Source organism: Micromesistius poutassou (genome assembly GCF_964030765.1).
Source record: "Micromesistius poutassou genome assembly, chromosome: 2".
Lineage (NCBI taxonomy): Eukaryota > Metazoa > Chordata > Actinopteri > Gadiformes > Gadidae > Micromesistius > Micromesistius poutassou.
Window position 1 is genome coordinate 4,485,608 of NC_140272.1, and position 22,953 is coordinate 4,508,560.

At 43.5% G+C, this 22,953-nt stretch overlaps 3 protein-coding genes across 3 annotated transcripts; 2 read left to right on the forward strand and 1 right to left on the reverse strand.

Annotated features, from left to right (window-relative positions):
• Window positions 1-251: 251 nt before the first annotated feature.
• map1lc3a (microtubule-associated protein 1 light chain 3 alpha) lies at window positions 252-6,325 on the forward strand. Its single transcript, XM_084464199.1, has 4 exons — window positions 252-441; window positions 3,047-3,102; window positions 3,523-3,629; window positions 4,212-6,325. Exons 1-4 carry the CDS (start codon window positions 402-404, stop codon window positions 4,372-4,374), a joined length of 366 nt encoding a protein of 121 aa, XP_084320325.1. The 5' UTR covers window positions 252-401; the 3' UTR covers window positions 4,375-6,325.
• Window positions 6,207-11,372, reverse strand: eif6 (eukaryotic translation initiation factor 6). The gene is made up of 7 exons (XM_084464198.1): window positions 11,301-11,372; window positions 10,903-11,039; window positions 10,100-10,185; window positions 9,224-9,399; window positions 8,712-8,888; window positions 8,104-8,288; window positions 6,207-7,742 (listed from the first exon to the last, which is right to left on the reverse strand). Exons 2-7 carry the CDS (start codon window positions 11,007-11,009, stop codon window positions 7,733-7,735), a joined length of 741 nt encoding a protein of 246 aa, XP_084320324.1. The 5' UTR covers window positions 11,010-11,039; window positions 11,301-11,372; the 3' UTR covers window positions 6,207-7,732.
• An 8,449-nt stretch (window positions 11,373-19,821) lies between these two features.
• On the forward strand, window positions 19,822-22,579 carry LOC311339340 (uncharacterized protein). Its single transcript, XM_084464722.1, has 4 exons — window positions 19,822-20,210; window positions 20,370-20,525; window positions 21,074-21,166; window positions 22,229-22,579. Exons 1-4 carry the CDS (start codon window positions 19,866-19,868, stop codon window positions 22,535-22,537), a joined length of 903 nt encoding a protein of 300 aa, XP_084320848.1. The 5' UTR covers window positions 19,822-19,865; the 3' UTR covers window positions 22,538-22,579.
• Window positions 22,580-22,953: the final 374 nt, after the last annotated feature.

Genomic DNA, 22,953 nt, shown 5'->3' on the forward strand with positions numbered 1-22,953 from the left:
TTTAGATTGTATAGAAATATCATTATAAATGGCTTGGTTCACCTTGTGACAACTGCCCTACAAGAGGCACAAAACCAATACTCTGTACTTTCTTTAAAATCGGGAGGTTAGGGAAAGACCCAAGCACTAAAAGTTGTTATGATCCGGAGTATTTCCTCATTCAGACCTCGAGTGGAGGTTAGCGGGGTGACGTCACCGCCCAGCGCTGCTTTGGGTCCATCCCCCCAGAGCTGCTGCTGGGCTCCAGACTCCAGGATCACTCCAGACGACAACCGGACCATAACAACACTACTGCCCACCCACCGCTGGCGATCCGGGTTAAAGTGATTCGAGTTCAGGTCATACGAGATCGTCCGTGTGTGTGTTTCGTACGCGGGAACAGTGTGATAACGACCCCAGAGATGCCCTCCGACAGACCTTTCAAACAAAGGAGGACCTTTGGTAAGAAAAACAGCAGCAGTGGTGGAGGAGGAGGAGGTGGATGCTAGGCTAGCTGTTAGCTGGCTGGCCCGCTAGCATGCTAAGCTAATCTCTTCACATTTACATGTATGAGGACGGCTAACATGCTAAGCTAATGTTCTCTTGTTGACATCCTTCTGGACGGTTAGCATGCTAAGCTAATCTGTTCCGTTGACATGTATTAGGACGGCTAACATGCTAGGCTAATGTTCTCTTGTTGACATCCTTCTGGACGGTTAGCATGCTAAGCTAATCTGTTCCGTTGACATGTATTAGGACGGCTAACATGCTAGGCTAATGTTCTCTTGTTGACATCCTTCCAGACGGCTAGCGTGCTAGGCTAATGTCTTGTTTACATCTATAAACGGCTGATGATGTTCTTGATCTGTGATGTTTAGCAGGTATTTGAAATAATTATATACATGGATTATGATTGTAGAATAAACTGATCGACATTAGAGAGCAGTTATAAAATGAGGCCCAAACTTACATTTAACACTCATATAGTTAGAAAGTACAGAAATAAGGCGTGTATTTCCATGACGTTAACATGCAGGGTTATTCAGCTGTTATGGAACTATTAATTGTCGTATTATAAGGTATTTAAACATGTTTACCCCTTTTAAAAGTGTTATATAAAGTGTGATCTAGGTCAGTATCAGTGCTTCAGTAACAGTGGCGAGGTTGATTAATCGGCCCATAATAATAATGTAATAACCATAGAGATTACCAGCAGGTGGTCTGGCGGGTTGTTTGTTAGCGACCCGTGCTGAGCAGTGTGAGTTACTGCTCAGAAAACCAGATCTGCTGACACATTATCCCAGTACACGTGTTCTGTGAATTATGTTGACATCTGACGCCCGACTGACGGCTGGGTGGACCAGGGGGCGGGGCCAAAGGGCATTGCGTCATTTCTACAAAACAGATCAATTTGCCTTCATCAACAGTTTAATAAAGCATATCTAGAGTGGTTAAGTGTATTTTTTATCTGTATAATTGAACATATTTTTGAGAAAAGAACAGTAATACATGGCAAATGTCTGTGCCTAGGGCAATCATACACACCAAACATTGGTGACTGGGTTTTAGATAAGGAGTTTAACCACATTGTTTACAGTCTTGGCACACTTGCTGATAGGCTTAACGGCCCACATCACACACACACACACATTGCTCTATCGGTATGTGTCATATGAAGACAAGCCAGATGCAGTAAGCCCCTTACATAAACATGAATGATCATCTATACTGTATGTGTGGACTATTTCTCAGTCACTAAGTATCGTCGGAAAACAGTTTGTTTATGGAAATGCTTTGAGGTAAAGAAGAACCTTTTTTATTTGAGGTCCAAACTCAAACAGGCCGTACACTATTGAAATTATGAGCTAAGCAAGATGTTTTCCTGTCTAGAAGGAAATGACAAGACAAAAAAACTAATGAAGCGATTTAAGATGGAAGCCACGTATTAAAAAGAGAGAAGAAAATAAGCAGAAACCAAACAAGAGCACTTTTCAGAGCAGGTTTTTCCCTCCAGGCGTTCTGAGCTTTGGACTGGTTCTGGTTCTGGAAATGCTCACTGTGCTGGGCGGGGGCAGGGGGGGGGGGGGGGGGGGGGCGGATGAAAGGGGGTAATCGCGGACCAAACAGCAGCTATTTCTAAAGATTTTCTGGGTCAAGATGCATTCTGCCAATAACACAAGTCAGAATATGTCTCCAAAATGTCTGGAGGAAAGATGAAATGGGGAAAGAGGTTTTAAGGTAATCATTTAGTACCTAAACCATGACCATGAATTACCTAGAGATAATTTATATAATACCATGTCATTATATTAGGTTATTCAGTTCAATGACCCTCGCATTAATGATCTGGGTAATACATGGTCATGGAAGAGGTCCAAGATGATAAGTTTACATCCATTCGGACCGGGACATAGCCTGACACTGCAAAGCCAATCACAGGAAAGCCTTCCTTCCTTATTGACTTCTTCATAAATTCAGATAGAGAGAGAGAGAGAGTGCTGATGTCTGGGGGAGAGTGAGTGAATGAGTTGGCGTGGGAGAGTGGGGGGGGGGGTACAGCCCTGTCACTTCTCATTCAGCGTTTGCTCTGTCAGATCAGACGGCTCCGAGCTGTTGTTCAGTGTGGGCGAGACAGACAGCGTGTTTTACAGTTCTGTGTGAAGTCCGCTCGTGTTGTGAACGTCATAAAGTCCTCAGTTTACCTGAGTGACTGTAGGCCGATGACTCATTCGTAACATGTGGGTCTCCTTTACTCTCCGGTGATGACAAACCGACATACAGGTTTTGTCAGCCATCTACATTTACATTCACATTAACATTGTCATTCAGGGCGTTTAGCAGACACTTTTATCCAAAGCCACTTACAATGAGTACATTTGTCAGAAGAAGAGAAACAACAATATATCACTGTCGGTACAGTAAGGATGTTGAAAGAACCAAGTGCCAAGCACTAACCATCTAGCAGGATTCGTTGTTATGTCGGGATTATTTCACCCTGGCATATGTAACACTGAATTATTGAAATACTGTAAATACTTTTATTTTTGTGTCTTTCTGTCATCCACAGCCGACCGATGCAAAGAGGTCCAGCAGATCCGGGAGCAGCACCCCAACAAGATACCTGTAAGCTAACTAATGCTAACTTCCTCAATGACCTTCTCCCCTAGCCTACTGTAGCATAATGCTAACCATATTAAGCTAATGCTAACTTCTCCAATGATATTCTCCCCTACGCTACTGTAGCATAATGCTAACCACCATAAGCTAATGCTAACTTCCTCAATGACATTCAATCCTATGCTACTGTAGCCTAATGCTAACCATCATAAGCTAATGCTAACTTCCTCAATGACACTCTCCTAGGCTACTGTAGCCTAATGCTAACCATCATAAGCTAATGCTAACTTCCTCAATGACACTCTCCTAGGCTACTGTAGCCTAATGCTAACCATCATAAGCTAACTATTGTGTTGGTTTCCATGGGGATTGAATTTTTGTGTTGGTAACCAAGGTTATTGTACTGTTGTTGTGGTGGTTGCCTAGGTGATCATTGAGCGGTATAAGGGGGAGAAGCAGCTTCCTGTTCTGGACAAGACCAAGTTCCTGGTCCCGGACCACGTCAACATGAGCGAGCTGGTCAAGATCATCAGGTACACACACACACACACACACACACACACACACACACACACACACACACACACACACACACACACACACACACACACACACACACACACACACACACACACACACACACACACACACACGTCTGTCTGATTAGACAGTAGAAAATAGAAAATAGTGTCCATAGCAACGGTCTGCTAGACAGAAGTAACAGAGCATTAAGACCATATGCTCAAATTGACCAATCAGAATCAACAAAGTCTGGTAATACACAAAGCAGGGTGATACATCTTTATACACAGGACAGGAGAGGAAATCAAAGGGATGGAGAGAGGGAAAGACTAGGAGAGAATAGCAGAGAGGAAGGAAAGATGAGTCGTCCAGTGCTGATAGAAATGCTCTGTTCAGGCGTACATAGATACCAGATAACACACTGCCCTATCTTCCTGACCACTTTTCTCTCTTTGTGTGTGTGTGTGTGTGTGTGTGTGTGTGTGTGTGTGTGTGTGTGTGTGTGTGTGTGTGTGTGTGTGTGTGTGTGTGTGTGTGTGTGTGTGTGTGTGTGTGTGTGTGTGTGTGTGTGTGTGTGTGTGTGTGTGTATCAGGCGCCGTCTGCAGCTGAACCCCACCCAGGCCTTCTTCCTGCTGGTGAACCAGCACAGCCTGGTGTCCGTTTCCACGCCCATCTCTGACATCTACGAGCAGGAGAGGGACGAGGACGGCTTCCTCTACATGGTCTACGCCTCCCAGGAGACCTTCGGCTGCTAGGAGGAGAGGAGGAGGAGAGGAGAGGAGGAGAATAGGAGGAGGAGGAGGAGGAGAGACGGGGCAGCCTAACACTGCAGATGAGAGGTGGGAGGAGGAGGATGTGGAAAGAGAGGAGGCTAGGGAGAGAGGAGAGTAGGGAGGAGGCAAGATCCCTTGTGTGCTGGTGACATCACCGCGACGGCGAGGACCACAAACTGGCCCACACCACACATCATCCAACAGCGTAGATAAGATAGTGGATAGCCCTCCCCCCCATGTCTCTCTCTCCCTCCTCCTCCTCCTCTCCTTCTCCAACCCACGGATCAATAGTTATCAGCCGTCTTATTTCCCAGTCCTGATCTCTCCTGTTGACAGTAGCGTAGCGGCCAGTAGGGGGCGACAGGGAGCTGAGGGTGTCTCTACCTGTCGTAGGTGCGGAGATGCGGAGGTGGAGCCCAGCGCCGTGTGTACCTCAGCACAGTCCCACTAACATCCCCGTAGGTAGTTTAGCTGTTTGAATTGATTCACCTTCCATCGTGGCAACAGTGGAACATGAGCTAGTCACGCTAACCACATCAATTCCTAGTGTTGTTATAGATATAGCTATGATTTTAATTTGTTTCGTTTTTTTCCAACTCACTTTTTTGTTTTTAAGTTTGCGATACAAGACACTAGTAGCTAGTTAGTGTGTCTTATACATAGTTGTGTGTTTAAACGTCAAACCTTCATCACTAGCCTGACGCTAAATAACCATTAGGTTAATCCATGTTGTTTATATCTTCATCTTACTGTAATTCACAAACATATACACATGCACCCAGCAGACCCTTCATTTCAAATGTGCAATATCGCTTAAACCCCCCGAAACCTTTCAGCGTATCGTATGACACTGTTAGCTCACTGAGGAACTCTAATCCCTGCTCTCTCGTGGTTGATAGTCTAACACTGGGCTCGGCCACTGGTCCGTTCGCCTTCATCTGTGCAGATCATTGTCCTGCCGAGTTATCCCGACTTTACCCAACGCCCACTCATGGTGTCTAGCCAATCAGGAACCCACTAGCAGGCTTGTTCAGTGGCATTTATGATACTGGTATTTCCTCTGGTTAAAACAGTAATTATAGCTAGGATGATTTCCAGTAGCATTTGGAGTGTAGATGCTACGGTTCATTAGCCTGTGCTAATATGAATTAGCATAAAGAATTTTAAATGCTACTTGGCATTAGCCAATGCTACTTGCCTGTGCTGTGAGCCTAGTGTACGAGCCGTTAACATTTTAGCTTCTTAAATGCTACTGGACATTAACCTGACTTTAACAAAACCTGTATGGACACGTCTTCAGGTTTGAGTCCCCTCTCTACGTTAGTTTGTTGTCCATTCGTGTACCAGACTCCCCTGGTGGAGACTCCTGTCCATCAGATCAGTGTGTGATGTGAAACTAGACTAGAGATTATTATATAGAAATATAACACAGGACATGAGCTTATTTTGCACACATCAAATTAATGAATACTAGAAAAAAAAAAAAAACAGTATTTGGGTTGATAGGAATTCAATGTCTCGGTCCTCTAAAAAGATTGAGTGTTTCTTTTTTAATCTGTTCGAGTTTGTCTCATCTGATTTAATTTAGATTTTATAGAGAAGAGGTTGTGATCCACTGCAATCCTTGCATGTTTTGTTTTTCCTCTTAATGTTTTTTATATTAATGTAACTCATTTCACGCGATAGATCTAAAACAAATGTATTGAGTTTTATTTAAAACAAATGTCTTTTTAAAAGTTTTCAAACCAAAAATGGTATATATCTACGTTTGAGACACAAAAAAAAAGTGTGCGTATAAACTATCATATAATCGATTGTTTTTACATGTTTTTATTTCTATTTCCAACATCACTACTTGGATAAGTGTACATAGATGCAGTGCTACAATTTACTTTAAGCAGTTGCCAATAATAAAGAAATACGTTGCCTTGAATTTGTGTCTTTAATGACATGTATAAGTAACATTCCAGGGAATACCCACTTAATTAACCAGTAAGTTACAAAAAGTAATTAAAACCGTATTGTTTCATGAATTAACATTAAAGCCCAACCTATTGTCATTATTGGACAAAGCCATATCCAATAATGACAATCCCTGTTGACATCCCAATAATATCAGGTATAGGCAGCAGGTCTATAAACTCATACATTTTAATGAAGTTAATAGACTTGCAGAAGTTGCAGATATCCTGATCAGATGTCGATCGTGTGGTCACCACTAGATGGCGCCAGATGCAAGTCCAAATCACATGGAAAAAATGATCAGCCACGTTAATTTGGGGATCTTTTTTATTTATACAAGAATTAACTTCCTCTTCGAAATCACGTAAAACAAGTTTACACCACTTTGTTACAACCCTCAATGACGGAAACATACAGGGAGACACACTGGTGCAAAAATAAGTTTATCCTGTAGCACATTCTCTCAAGTCACACGACCTAAAGACAAGTGGATGGCCGTCTGTTGATACAGTCCTTCTGAAATATTGTTGTACTTTATCTAACAGCATCTCTCCTATTGGTTAAAGTCTATTGTTTATATAAGTGATGTAATGTATTTGTGAACAATGAGCCAAATACACCAACATATCTGTAATTATTGATTGATAAATGCTTGAAGACATCCAAACTGAAATCACTACATATTTCAGCCTTCAACTGAAAAAAAAGACAAAACATTGAGTTGTACGTCTTCAAACTGGTGACTTCTTCAAATCCAAAAGTGCCAGAAGAAAAAAAACACACATTTCAGCATGTGAGTGAGTTATTTGGCAGCAGGGGAATGCACCATAACATCTACACCGTGTGTGTTTCTATAGCAGACGTCCACCAGCGTACCTCCCCATACCTCACCGAGCCACCCTTTGACACAAGTGCTTCTAAGCAGAGAGATAGAGGCATAGAATCAGCCTCCACAGCCAATACCTCCACACCGCCTAAGTGCTCCACACAGACATATTTCACTACGAAATTTGATAAAAATGGAGTCGCATCTGATTTGCAACTCCATCCCATTGCTTTATAACTGTTGATCAAGCAGGAAGAGGTGTGGCCTTTATCTAAATAAACCTCTGGTACTGCCGTCTCCCACCTCACCACGCAGGCAGTTCTACGTTGTGGGAGCATGTAGTGGTGAGGGAAGGCATGGTTTGTGTCTTAAAGCACTTTGTGGGAGAGGAACCAGGTGGCCGCAGTAGGAGGCTGTGTGGGTGTGTGTGTGTATGACGTTACATGCTGGGTGTGTGAGGGAGGAGTATGGTGGAGGGGGAGGAGGTTCTGAAGGCCCAGAACAGACGTCCCATCAGGGAGGCTATCCACCGTAGAACCCGGGACATCTCGCTTATGTCAGGCTGGAGGGAGAGGAGAGGGGGGGGGGGGGAGAGACAGGGTTAGAGTTTATACATGTTGGTATGGTCATGCATGTCTGGAGATACATGGATGTCTTGTGACAATGCTTGAGGCACTGTGTATATTGAAGTGTATTCCTGTGGTGGCATCAGTGTCAACGATTACCTAGTGTGCGTACGTGTGTGAGAGGTGTGTGTGTACGAGACTGAGTTTGTGTGTGAGAGTGATCGTGTATGTGAGAGTGAGTCCGTACGTGTGTGTATGAGAGTGTAGACGTGTGTGAGTGTGAGTGTGAGTGAGTGTGTCCGTGTGTGTGAGTAAGTGAGTGTGTACGTGTGTGTGTGTGCGTGCGTGTGAGTGTACCTGTCGATCAGGGAGTCCCTCATGGAGGTGGCGATGGCGGAGGGCTGGGCGGAGTCTCCGAGGCGGAACACGCTCTCGATGACGGACAGCTCCGTGCTGGTCGTGTCCAGGCCGCAGAACGCACACCAGTCGTTCACCACCATGCCCCCGGCGATGACCTCACTTCCTCTGTTCACCGTGCCCGCCTGGGTGGGGGGGGTCACATGGTCATATTAGAACACGTACTCGTCCAGTGAGATCCATGAGAACAGAGTTGAGGAAGTCTACTTATTTGAATAAACTATCTTTCATTACCACCATCTTATCATTCAGCGGATGCTTTTATCCGAAGAGACTTGCGGTGTATTCTAAAACATGTCGTTAAGGAGCAGGTCAGAGTTCAACACATCTTGCTCAAGGACGCCTACAGGCTGGACCGGGCCATTGGGGTTCAAACCCAGAACCTTTGGACTGGGGGTCACCCCAAGCACTGAACCACCCTTCGGTTTTAGGGGTGCCAAGCCAACACACGCTTGAGTCACGGCACAGTAAAGTATCCGAACAGAGGAATGGACCAGTACCAAGGATTAGACCTCACTTGAACTAAGGAGCCGCTGGTCCACACTCACCACCAGAGGGACCTGCAGCAGCGAGGACAGCTCGTCCTGGTCCTCTATGGATGTCTTGGGGTGGACCAGCCCTCCCTGGTTGCTGAAGCAGCAGTAGGAGCCCACCAGCACCTGCTCTGCCACTGTCTGACGGAACACCTCCACCTTCAGCGTGTCGGCGAGGATCTCCTCCGTCTCCTGGAGGAGGAGAAGAGGAGGGAGGAGGAGAAGAGGAGAGAGGAGGAGCAGAAGAAAAGGACCAGCGAAAGATATGAGGATAATCAGAGGAGAGAGGAGAAAGAAGGAGTAGGAGGAGGAAAGGAAGTCCAGCGGAGGACCATGGGAGGAAGAAGAGGTTGTTATTGTTCTGAAATATATCATCAGTACTTCAAAGGAATAAGCATGATTCTCAAGCAAGCCTGAGATTAAGTGTGTGTGTGAGCCGTGCATGTGTACTATAAAGGGATGCATGTATGCGTGTACACTACAGAGTTGTGTCTGTGTGTGGGTGTATATGAGTGTGTGGTTCTGACCCGGTCAAGGTCGGGGTGGACCAGCGCTACGTAGTCGTTGCAGGCGATGACGTTCCCGAGCGCCGACAGCCTCTCCTCCACCCTCTGGATGCGGACGGGGTCGGGGAGGCAGTTCCTGATGTGCTGCAGCTCCTGGTCCGTCGTGTTGTTGGGCACCAGCATCCCGTGGCGGTTACCTAGCAACGGGGAACACACACACACCTTAAGCCAGTACCTCAGTAATTAAGAGTTTATTTTTGCAACACTTTTCAGAGACACAAGTCAGAGTGCCTCCCAACAGTACGACAACAGTACGACAAGGCACATAGAAACGCACAACAGAACAATGGGCGTTGGGCACGTCTACACCAATAAACTCAGACACTCCTTGGCTTCTTTAACGAGTTACAGGGCAATCGAGGAAGACTTCTCCCTAGCAGAACCCCATGTAGGGTTCTTATGGTCTTAATGTTTGTTATGTGGTCACGGGTTAGTGTCGTTATTGTTTTTACTACAACTACTATGCTGCAAAACTCATTGTCCCTTGGGGATAATGAAGACTATGATACTCATGTCAACCTGGAGTAAGTTGAGTTAAAATTAAAGGTGAACTAAGGTAAACTAGTAAACTTCTTAAGGCAAACTAGAAGCAACACTCCCTGGCCAAACAGAGTTTCACACCACAGTTTTTTGACCAGTTGTAGTCGACAGCATAAACTTTAAATGATAAAACATGAGTAAGGAGCAATTGATAAAGAATCAGATCAATAATAGAGGGGGACAGGTTGGCTGGAAACAGAGTGTGTGTGTGTGTGTGTGTGTGTGTGTGTGTGTGTGTGTGTGTGTGTGTGTGTGTGTGTGTGTGTGTGTGTGTGTGTGTGTGTGTGTGTGTCTCACCGACACACATCCGTCCTATGATCCTACAGCCAGCGATGGAGGCGTGGACCACAGGGATGGTTTCTGACAGCTCCCCTTCGAACACACTGAGAGACAGAAGCACACAGTGAGTCTCAAGAGCGACCGGACGTCTGAGCCCAGCAGGGGACACGCCTCCCTGGCACACCGGGTGCTTCATAGCTCTGGGTCAAAAACCACTCGACTGTCTGACTGCGATAGAAGAGCAGACGACCCCGAGTGATCTACGTCTAGCACCAAAATGCATTCCCATTCAGACTACAGCGAAAAATCTATAACTATCCATTCATTTGTTTAACAATATAAATTATATTTCTTTCATGTCAACAGAAAAAACATCTTCAGCACTGATGTGCACACTGAGATTCAATGACAGTATTCTATGGATTACAGCATGTTTAGAGTGTATATTTAGCATGGGTTTGTGATGTGGACCATGTGGACAACATAATATCCACGAGGAGCCGCCGGTAAGGAGGGGGAGGGGACGCGTTATAGTTGAACACACACACACACACAACGCTTCTGACAAAGCAGTGTACGGTTAAGCCTGCGATGCATTGTACTTCTGTACGAACCACCCGATGACTGACAGACGGACGGGTTGTATAGGATCGGATTAATCTGCTCTGTGTATATGGAATGTCAAGCGACAGCACCCATCTGTGTGTCACCCATCACACGGTCACGTTATAACACAGGTGTCCCCATCCCTGGTCTGATCTCAGGTAACCCAGTGGGGGGGGTCATGTGGAGTCGGGGGTCATGTGACGGGAACCACCGACCTGTAGAAGTTCTCCGACCCCCCGATCGCCACCAGGCAGTAGGTGTTGGTGAGTTTGGCGAAACAGCCGATCTCGTTGTTCTTCTCGAACGCGGCTCTCACAGCCATGATCACGATCTTTGTTAGTTTGTCTGAAGTCTGCAATAAGAAAGAGGTCACAGTTCATTGGTCTGGTCAGCCCGTGATGTGCTGTAGTGAAGGGTTTAGCTTTTTACTTTAGAGTCGGCTGCTAGTGTGTAGCATCCGCTAGCCCCACACAGCCAGATGAGTTGACACAAGTTCAATATAAATCGTTATAAACCTCCGATAAAATTGCAGATAAGTATACACCCGCCGACAGCTTTATACTTACACACAACCAACTCAGAGTATTTTAAACATCTCGTTTTTGATACTTACTGAACTCGTTGCTACCGGAGAGCGTAGAGTGGCCCAACAACGTGTGTGTGTGTGTGGGTCCCTTTGCCCCACGTGTTCACTTCCGCTTCTGGGTCAACGTGGTGACGTAGAACGTACGACATGGTGACGTAGCACGTACGACTATAATTGACAATCAAAATGTAACCCGTTTTCAGCGGACTCAAGTCAATTATGGCTCAGAAGAATACATTCGTTGCCTCCATTTTCTTTATATATATATATATATATATATATATATATATATATATATATATATATATTGTGAGCACAGTTAATTCATAGGACATCGGCGAATTAGACCATTAATCAATTTGTATTGTTCCTTGTCTCAATATTGGTTGATTATAAATGTACCGCCTCTAATCTGTTCTGCTGCACAGAGTACGAAAATCAGCCGCCAGAATCATGTATAAACACTGTGTGAGTCGTTATAATAATAAAGCGATTGGCTTGTTTACATCAGCCGCTCCGCACACACTGCTACACTCGCACGCACACACTGCTACACTCGCACACACACACACACACACACACACACACACACACACACACACACACACACACACACACACACACACACACACACACACCACTCATTGAAGTTTTCATCACACGTACCGTGGGCGTGTGTGTGTGTGTGTGTGTGTGTGTGTGTGTGTGTGTGTGTGTGTGTGTGTGTGTGTGTGTGTGTGTGTGGCGTGTTTGCGTGCGCGCCTGTTTCAAAACAAAACCAAAATCCTGCATAGCAACTGCTTGCGGCTCTCTCCATCCTCCTCCCGACGGAACGCGCCCGCATTTGTCAGCCAACCGCGGATGCTTGTCCGCGTGACGTCAGCCGGACACCTGCGCTACGTCACTGCAGCGGGGGGAACACGTGGGTACGGGTTGTCTGCCTGGAAACACCGCAAACCGATCGCGACCGGCGGGCGGGCGAGGCGAGGGGGGAGGCGCGCAGATCCCGCAGGCAAACGGGGGTCGATGATTGCGTCGGGGTGACATTATTAATGTTCCGCTGTGCCCCTCCGTCCACAGCCTGTATCGGTCTCCCCCTCTCTCCCCCCTCTCTCCCTACCCGGGTCCGGGGGAGGAGCGATGTCGTGTTGTGGCCGTCTGAAGCGTGTTGAATGATAATAACAGAACCACGTTCTATTATGGAGCGGCTGTAGTGGGGACGTGTTGCTCCGAGCGGGCTGGGCTGTCGGGAGATCATCAATCCCGCTCGTCGTAATGTTATTATGGTCTGCTGGGATGTGCTTTCGGTCGTCCCCGGCCGTCGGCACGACTTGTCAACAAGCAATTCATGTTTTTCATTGAGCGACTGCATGATGAGAGGTTGTCAACAGTTTAAATCAAGTAGGATGAGGAGGATTTTTTATTTTATTTGTGAGATTTAAGCATAAGTACTTGGATATTTCCGTGAAAGACTAACGGAGTGAGAGTGCGTCAACACGATGGTTGAGGACATGGTGCCGTCAAAACAAACCCAAGCGTGAACTCAACTCTATATATAGACGCACGCAAACACATACACATACACATACACAGACACTCACACACACATTCATACACACACGCGAACCAACAAACACACACGCACGCACACACACAGGCACACACACACACACACACACACACACAGACTAATACAGGCAAACACACACACACACACACACACACACACACACACATACCCACACATATACATACATACATACATACATACACATACATACCCACACACACATACATACAGACACACACATACACAGGCACACACACAGACACACACAAACACACACACATACATACACACACACACACACACACACACACACACACACACGCACATACATACACACACACACACCAGCAAACAAACACACACACACAAACACGCACACACATTCAGACACACAAACTCAGACACACACACAAACACACACACACACAAATACACAAACGCAAACACACACACACACACACAAATACACAACTCCCCCACACAGACACACATACACACAAACGCAAACACACACTCACACACACAAACACCAGCAAACCCACACACACTGAATACTGAACAGCGGAGTCTTAGTCACAGTTGTTACTGTGTTGTCTCTTAGAAATACTAATCAAGATGCCAGACTCTTTACATAAAGGCGGCTAATCAAAGCCAATAACAAATCTTCATGTAATTGTATATTTGAGCAATCAAATGCGCGGCGACACATTTTGATTGGGTTGAAACTCACATCTGTAATGCCTTTTCAAATATTAAACCCAGACCATCGGTATAAGCTTCTGTCTGGATGCAGAACACAGCCTGTCAACACATTCTATTTATCACACATCTCTGCTCCGAGTGTTGGGGTCAGCTGCTCTGATGAGGAGGAGGCTTGAGTGTCTCCGCAGCCGTCCAGAGGCCAGGAGGTGTGGGACGGGAGAGTCTGGTTCTACAGTCCGTTGTTCCAGAGCCCTGACGGGGATAGCAGCTCCGCGGCTATCGTTAGCATAACGCCCATGAACAACACTCACAGCCAGACGTGATCGAATCACCAGGATTTATTGTTTCATATTGTGTGTGTTTAGCGATGAGGCCGGACTCTGGAGGAACAATCTGGGAAAATAGAACGGAAATCAGAGTAACGACGTTAACCAAACATGTGTTTTTGTGTTATTAAATATCCAATTACATATAAGCTACACTCAAAAAACTGATTCAAGCCCTTCTTTGATGTGACACATTTAATTGTTGTTTGATTTACTCAAATACATCTATTAAAAACTTATACATGTACATTTAATTGAGATAACATAATAATTTCACCTTGACATTCGCTAACTCAAAAAAAATGAGTTTCACTTGAATTGGGACCACCCACTGCGCATGTGCGAGGCAACACGCGCCAACCGTCTCTTTCTCACATTCTCCCGCTCTTCCTCGCTTCATTCTTCGGACATCTTCCTTGACACTGCTGCGAGATATAGCTGTTTTCCACTCAATGGTGAGTATTTTATTTTGTTGCATTTATAAAGCTGTTGCTGTTAACGGACCGTAAAGCCGTACGAGTTTTACCATCAGTGAAGTGAAGTCGCTAGCTAAGATAGCTACAGGAGGGAAAATACAGTTGAGTAGGCTAAGTGTCTGTGGTTAGGCGGGCCCTACTCTGACTAATGTTCTGCCCATAGGCTGTATAGAGGTTATAACCGTATGTTTTCTGGAAAAAATGTATGTTACATGAACATGACCTCTCGAAATGGACCTGTTTTGGCTAGAGCTCCTCTCCCCTCCCCCACTCACAGACACAACCACACACTTGCGCATTCAATCACGTCCTTGACTTTCATGGCTTATAAAAGCAATTTTGTCAAAAATCGCCGTTTTAAATGCTGTGTGTGTGATTTATGTGATGTCTATACAGTGTACAACACCAAAGGCTAGCCAACAGAGCCAACAGCCAGTCAGCCATGAAAATAGAGAGAGAAAAAACGGAATTCTGCATATTAAGTAGCCATGTGCTTTGTTTGAGAAATGGTGGAAGACGGAGTGGTTATGGTTATCATAGATTAGTCGCTAGCCGTTAGCTACCAGTTTGACTTTAATAACTCAGTGACTCAATAAACGGTCCATTAAAAAATTCTCCAGCGGATATCTGAGTTACAACGTGACTGAGCTACTGGAGTAGTTTCATGTCGTGTCCGACAACGAGAGGGTTTTAACAGCTGACGTCCTGATGTTAGCTTAGCTACCGCCGTTAGCTTAGCTACTGCTATTGGGTGTCCCTGTCAGCTGCAGCTACTGAGGCACCGTAATAAGTCCCCCAAACGGAATAAATACAACACATAGCAACACGAAATACACACACACAGAGAAATAGTAATGTTTCTTCAATCATTTCGGATTTGTCTAAACGCTGATAGGGCGTGAAAAACATGATATATATAGCTAAACTCTCGTTCGTTTTCTACCCAGAAGTAGTTGTAAACAACAAGGCGATTCGGTGCAGGCTGTCTTTTTAAATTGAGCAAACAAGGATTCTCTCTCTCTCTGTCTGCCTGTCTCTCTCTCTCCCAGCATTGGCTGTGTCTGCTTGATTTGTCTTGGGCTGCAACTAAAGATTATTAACAATTCATACATAATCTGCCCTGAACTGATATTCACCTAAAAGTTTTCAAGTGTGTATATACAGTAAACATTAAATAAATAAATGTGTGTGCCTGTATATATTTATTATTATTTATTTTTACCAGCTCTATACTTTTTTTGGTTTTTACCACATGTCAATATCTACTGGCTAATTTTAAAATGATCTGTTTGCCAAAATGACTTTCTGTGGGATTACAATGATGATTTGATTTTTTATTTGGTGTATTTTCATGACATGATGTATATATTATGTGAGGAAATGAAATTTTGAGTATCACTTAATATTTTTGTCTTATCTTTTGCAGTTTCATTAATGGTACCATGCTCCTGGAGGCAACCTCTTGGTGATTGTAAGTAATAGACAGCCTATTTAATGCTGCCAAGGGTTGATCTATACAATTTTCACATGTTAAATTTGAATTGTACTTATTGACTTTTCTCTCCTTTTCAGCATAATTAATGTGGAAGTGCAAAGAATGCAGTGTAGAACTACCTAGCAGGTATTTGTTGCTGAAGCATTTCAGGCAGACACATGGGCATTTTAGGGGTAGTTGTCACTTTCCATGTCCATACACAGATTGCCCTTGTACATTTAATACATGGACTAAGCTATTAAATCACACATATAAAAGTCATGCTAAGCAGCCAACTCCAAAGCCATTAGAAGTATCTACATTCCAGTGTCATGTGTGTTCTTGCAGAGAACTAGCTACAGAAATAGATTTTTTTCAACACCTAAATGGTCATCTCAGGCAGAATGAGACAGTTCCATGTGTGTTTTTAGGCTGTACATTTAAAACCAACGTTTACAGTACATTTAACACACACAAAAACAGGAAACACAACCAATATTCATTAAAAGACTTTCAAGCAAATCTCATCAGTACAAGTACTAATTTGAATCAGTCAGATAATTCTGCAGATGGGCTAACAGAATCCATAGACACAGATCATGAATACGAAACACTAAGTCGTGATAATTCTGCAGAGTTACACCCAACTAATTTTATTGAGGAGAAAATTGCATGCATTTTGTTGAAGTTGGAAAATATTGTTCATATTCCGAAAGCTGTAATTGATGAGGTCCTCTCAGAACTTCACTATGTATTAAGTACAGAATCTTTGCCTTCCACAAAAGCTACAGTTTCTGCTGTATTTCAGAGCCATAATCTAGAAGTTGAAGATTCAGTCGTTGATGAGCTTTCCACTGTTATATGTGAATCTAACCCATTAGGCATAGCTATTGCAAAGGATGGCCCTCTTGCTACTGCTTATAAACGTACACAATACTATACTTCTCATTTTAGGGTAGTGGAGCCAGTTGAGTACATACTAGATGCCCAAAAGAAAAGGACATTTCAGTACATACCTCTGTTGCAATCTTTGCAGCAGTTGCTCTCTCATAAAGGTGTCCTTGATCATCTCGAAACTCCAAGAGTACAAAGCCAGCTATTGTCTTCCTTACAAGAGTACCGAACCATAAGAGACGGTCAGTACTTTAAACAAAATCCTTTCCTGTCTGAAGGTGAAGGATTTAGAATAGCACTTCATCTTTATGTTGATGATTTCGAGATATGTAACCCTCTCGGGACTTCTCGAAAAAAACACAAACTCTGTGGTGTCTACTGGGTTTTGGGTAATTTGCCACCAGGTTCCCATTCAAAACTAACCTCAATCTATTTAGCTGTTCTTTGCAAATCTGATGACGTCAAATCCTATGGCTTTAAAAAAGTGTTAGAGCCACTTTTGCAAGACCTGAATATACTAGAACAGCATGGGGTCTTTGTTTCGCAGGTTGGTCAGTTAGTTAAAGGTTCTGTGCAGTGTGTAATTGCTGACAATCTGGGTGCCCATGCGATAGGTGGTTTTGTTGAGAGTTTTTCTAGCGGGTCAGTGTGCAGATTTTGTACAGGGGTTAAGTCAGAATTTCAGACCAAAGATGTGAAGTCTGGTGCTTTTCAACTTAGAACCAGAGATATCCACGACGTTCATGCTCTGTCTGCTCAGGAAAGTGAAACTACCTGCTGTGGTGTCAAAAAACAGTGTGTTTTAACAGAGCACCTTTCTCATTTTCATGTCAGCACTGGCTATCCTCCAGACATTATGCATGACCTCTTTGAGGGTGTTGTTCCAGTCGAACTCGCACGCTGTATTAGTTTATTGATCTCGAAAAAATACTTTACTCTTGATTCCCTTAACACATTGATTCAAACATTTCCATACAAATGGGGAGACAAAACCAATCGCCCACATGCCATACCACGCTCTTTCACATCTAGAAACACTGTTGGCGGTAATGCACACGAAAATTGGGCATTGTTAAGATTTCTCCCCTTTCTGATTGGGCATATTGTACCAGAAGATGAACCAGCATGGCTGGTAATTTTGGATCTTAAGGATATTGTTGAGTTGGTCGTGGCCCCTGTACACACAGATGAGACCATCGCATATCTTGAGGCCAAGATCTATGATCACAGACAGCGCTATCTTGAACTCTTTCCACATGTTAAGCTCCTACCTAAACATCACTTCGTAGAGCATTATCCGGAAATGATCCGTTGCTTTGGACCTCTGGTTGCATTGTGGACAATGAGGTTTGAGTCTAAGCATAGCTTTTTCAAGCAGGTTGCTCGGCACACAAACTGCTTTAAAAATATACCTCGCTCACTCGCTATTAAACATCAGTTTATGCTTGCCTATCACACACATGCCTCCACACTCAAGAAGTCATCCTTGGAGGTCACAGATGTCTCTGTCATGCCTGTCGATGTCCTTAGTGAGGACATAAGATCTAACCTGCATCAGAGATATCCAGAGGTGACTGAGGTCCATATGGCAAAACATTTGTCTCACAGTGGTGTATGTTACAGCAAAGGGATGCTCATTGTACATGGATCTGTAGATGGACTTCCAAAATTTAATGAGATTATTCAGCTGTGCATTGTAAAGGAGAAGCTGTGTTTTCTAGTGAGAGATGTCTGTGCTTGGTATAGGGAGCATTATGGTGGCTTTGAACTGTCTGCCTCACCTACTAGAGAGGTTGCCCTTATTGAGCATGGTGACTTGGAGGACCCATATCCCCTTGTGGAATACAGCGTTGGGGGTCTGCGCATGGTAATGTTGAAAAGATTTGTCATCGTTAAAGGTTGGTGATATTATTGAATATAAATAGTGGAGCTCAGCTGATCAATTTTCTGATATTAGCCTGATTGAAGACATATTGTCCCATGTGCTGATTTTGTCTGCGTTGTCCCATGTGCTGATTTTGTCTGCGTTGTCCCATGTGCTGATTTTGTCTGCGTTGTCCCATGTGCTTGATTTTTTTTTCTTTTTAAAGAGCACAATGCAGAAAAAAGATGAATTCAAATACATAAGATTATATATAGGTTATAAAATGTAATAATCATGTGTCAAGTGTTTGCTTAAACAGTCAACTCCAAAGCCATTAGAAGTATCTACATTCCAGTGTCATGTGTGTTCTTGCAGAGAACTAGCTGCAAAAAGAGAATAATAATCATGTGTCAAGTGTTTGATATTATATATGGTATTTGAGGGATCATTGCAAAAACTGTGTGTGGCTTAATCTAATACTATTTTTATTTTTCATTTAATGCAGTATATGGTGCTTATGTATTAATTTGTTGTGCTACTTGTCTGTTGTTTCAGATCAGGAGTAAAGGTGTACCACAATGGCAGATCCAGTTGTTCTACGGATCATCTTTGGTGATGGAACTGACTCAAGAAAATTGCACCCGGTTTCTGGAATTCCAGAAACAGTGGCTGAACTGCATAATCTTGTAAAGACATGCTTTCAATTGCATGAGGACTTCCGTATGCAGTACATGGATTCTGATTTTAAGGAGTTCATGAATCTCACTTCAACATCTGAAATCCAAAATAAGAGCACACTCAAAGTAATATACATGTCTCTCACACCACCGGAGGATACCTACATCACATTGTACCCAGTAGAACCGTCTGATGAGGCTACTACTAGCACAAATGCTCAGACATTTTCTTCTTCATCAGTAGCCTCATCAAGCAGCGCTGATACGCTCTACACATCGACTCCACATTCATCCCCAGAAATTCAGCTTGCGGGGTTGTCCTCCTGGCCCAAAGTCTTTGTGGTCCCTAAATTCACCTACGAGGCTGAATTTGAGCTACAGCAAAAGAACAATGAGTTTGAAACAAATGGAACACACTTCAACCCTGGCCCAAAGCTAAAAGGTATCATCCTTGATGGTCTCGCTCAGGAAATGATGAAATACACTAAATACCCAAAAGACTACCAGTGTGAAGAGGTAGCAGCAGCTTTGACAAGGACCCATCCTTGTTTGGGGCAGCTAGGATCCAAGACGGGATTTTGGGGATGGAAACAGTCTCTAAAATATAAAATGCAAAATTATCGAACAAAGCTTGGGAGACTCGGTCATCCTGAAATCCGTGTGAACTCCTTGAAACATAAGCGAGAAGGCCAAGGCAAAGCTGCAGCTAATATCAAGAAGCCTAGAAAGGCTGAAGTTAACTACATTCCTCTACACCCAAAAGGTGAAACTGCAGAGAGCTTAGAGAACGAGAGAATTGCTTTATTGTCAGAACTGAAAAAGCGTGACAATGAAGTAGTGATAAAAGCAAAAATGGAGAAAACCTTCTCCCACAGACGCCTTGAAGTTGTGGAGCAGAGGCCTATGATAGGAGACTTCAAAAACAGATGGCCTGCTCTGTTTGAGCCAAATCAAGTAAGTAAATGTTTGTGTGCTGTCAATTTATATTATTGTTCATGGTGATTAATGGCTGCAGTTTGTATTTTTCAATAATCCTGCATCCCTTTAAGGCAGTATTTATAAAAAACAAAATAAAAAAAGTAAAATGTATGTACATTGTTGAAAATTTTTCAGGTGAATGCAGAGTTCTTACGCATCACCACCAAGCCACTGGAATCAAAGTTCCTGTCACAGTTTGACCACTTTTCGGACAAGCTAACAGAGATCTTCGCATGCAAAGGAGGAGTTAAGGGGCAAAAGATCAAATGCATCCTGGCAATTAACGACCTGGTTAGTAAATACTTCAAATAAACTTTCACTGTCAGGTGGTAGTTTAGTTTTTTTCTGTAGCTGCTCAAGTACTTAACAACTGAAAATATGGTGTTTTGATAACACTAGGAAATTGATGCTACATGATTAGAGAAAAGGGGCTGTGGCTTTTGCCCAAACAAAAACTAACTACAGGAATGCACTGCAGTGCATCATACACAAAAAAACAGTCCTAGAACCAACACAAAATGGCATGCTGTCTGTCCTTGTACATGCACCTCTCCATGTAATGATAATCTGGTTTAAATTTGGCAAAGTATTTTAATATCAGTAACATAAAGATGAACTGCACACAAATTACAACACATTGCCACACATTTTTACACTCTGGCCAGGTTTGAAAGCATTCCATGCTCTTACTAATCTCAAACCTACATGTACCTATTGCAGATATAATTTTAAGATAAGATGATGAGTCTTTGTCTCCCTTGGGAGAAATTCATTTTGGACAGACAGTCAAATTCCTGCACCACAATCACAACCAGATGTCTTTGTCTCCCATGTTTTAGTGCGATGACATCAGCGTAAGGAGGGAGTGCATCCTAAGAAGCCTTGTGGTCTACGTCAATGAAGACCCGGATGTGTTCTTTAAAGAGTATTTGGTAAGTTAATACATGTCTTTCTCATGTAGTATAACTGTTACCCATACGTATCACTAATGTAATCATGCAACATAAAGGATATTGCAACGCACATTTTTTCTACATTTCTTGCATTTATTTCACTGTATAGACTGTGAATTACATAGATACACATGACACACGCAGACACACCCACCTTTATAAGAAGGGATGGATTTGGGTTCTCAGTGAGTTTTGCTAAATATTTTCCATGTTAGACTCAAAGGGGATCACTGCATAGCTTTACAACTGAAGAGTGTTAGCCATAAAGCTGTTACTAACATACCACTCCGCTCTCTTGCACTGCTACAGCCTTGGCTTTGACAGCTGCAGCATTTTTCAAAAATATCCAGCAGGTGAAGCTAGGTTCTGATAAGTACTATTAAGCCACGTTTCCACTGCATGGTACCGGCTCGACTTGACTCAGCCTTTTTGCGTTTCCATTACATGAAAGTACCTGGAATCTGGTACCCGGTACTATATATTTTTTTTCCTGCCCGGCTGCGGTTCCAAAACGGCTGAAGCGCTACTAAAATGTGACGTGTAACATTGCGGACAGCTGATTGGTCAGAGAGTTGTCACCAGCGGCTGCAGGTCAAATGTTTTAAGATGAACAAACTATGCAAGCCTGGTCGCTTTTCCGCTGTCGCCCCTTCCCCTCCCCATCTGGCCATGTGGGTTTCAGTTCAGGAGACTCTTAAGTTCTGAGTTGCGCTCGTGACGGAATGGAACGGAAAACCCAGAGTTTCCCTCATATCAGGGTTCACTTACTATGAGTTGTCACAAAACCCGCTCCCTGGAATACCCCCCTGGAAACAACACTGATGTGTGCAACCGGCAATTCTATTAAATCTGACACACCACCATCACTACCAATGGCCAGATATCTTAGGTCAATTGTTATAGGCTACAGCCGTCTTAGAATTGGCACCTGCTTTTTGATCAAGACAACTGATGAACTGTTGCATTTATATTTTGTATATGGTTTTCTGTTTGTTATTTAGCATTTTAATTAAATTTGTTTTCTGTGTTTGTGTTGTTCAGCCCACTGATGTTGAGGATGCAGAGAGGGACATCACCTCCACAGTCATGGGCATTTACACAATCCGAAGAGACGGACACGAGGAGCCTGACGACGTGGGAGTTGTGATTGAGGGTATTAAAGTCCTCAACAACCTTGGAAGTGTCACTACAGGCTTCATCATGCTATTTGGGCTCATTTATGCCCTTGATCTAGCCTTTCCTGAAAATCTGAAGTACACCTTCGAGTTCTTCCAGAAAATCATAATGAACCTGGATGGACACAAGCTGAATTCAAAAATACAGCAGCTGAAAATAAAACTCTTTTCATAAGGGACTCAGACTTTCCACTTGGTGGCCTTAGCCATTGTACAATTTGAAACTGTATTGTTGTGTTCCAAGTCCTGGTAACTAGTTTTAAAGTCAGCAGAGTGATTTCTTTTCTTTTCTACAATGTGATAGGCAATGCAGTGTGTTCATTACAGCAAAAAAAACTTAAGAGAAGAGAATAAATCCAAGTTCAAAGTCATTTTATTTATCAGTTTAGTCTGAGCTTGGTGGAAATATTTGTACTGTTTCTATGTGTGAATGTGTTATATGTATTTTATACCAGTTTTAGGCATTACATATTGCAGTTAATGGTAAAAAATGTTCATGGTTGATCCCAACTTGTCACAACTTGCCTTAGCTTTGCTACCTGAAACAGATATCTGTGCTTGTAAAGACAGTTTTTCTGTGTATTGACACAA

Excerpts from the sequence above, each read along its gene's own strand:
- map1lc3a (XM_084464199.1), top strand. The coding sequence starts at position 402 with ATGCCCTCCGACAGACCTTTCAAACAAAGGAGGACCTTTG. Across the intron at positions 442-3,046 it reads CAAACAAAGGAGGACCTTTG|CCGACCGATGCAAAGAGGTC; the intron begins GTAAGAAAAACA and ends TGTCATCCACAG. Across the intron at positions 3,103-3,522 it reads AGCACCCCAACAAGATACCT|GTGATCATTGAGCGGTATAA; the intron begins GTAAGCTAACTA and ends GTGGTTGCCTAG.
- eif6 (XM_084464198.1), bottom strand. The coding sequence starts at position 11,009 with ATGGCTGTGAGAGCCGCGTTCGAGAAGAACAACGAGATCGGCTGTTTC. Across the intron at positions 9,400-10,099 it reads CATAGGACGGATGTGTGTCG|GTAACCGCCACGGGATGCTG; the intron begins GTGAGACACACA and ends CCCCGTTGCTAG. Across the intron at positions 8,289-8,711 it reads TGCTGCAGGTCCCTCTGGTG|GCGGGCACGGTGAACAGAGG; the intron begins GTGAGTGTGGAC and ends CCCCCCACCCAG.
- LOC311339340 (XM_084464722.1), top strand. The coding sequence starts at position 19,866 with ATGCAAAATTATCGAACAAAGCTTGGGAGACTCGGTCATCCTGAAATC. Across the intron at positions 20,211-20,369 it reads CTCTGTTTGAGCCAAATCAA|GTGAATGCAGAGTTCTTACG; the intron begins GTAAGTAAATGT and ends AAAATTTTTCAG. Across the intron at positions 21,167-22,228 it reads TGTTCTTTAAAGAGTATTTG|CCCACTGATGTTGAGGATGC; the intron begins GTAAGTTAATAC and ends TGTGTTGTTCAG.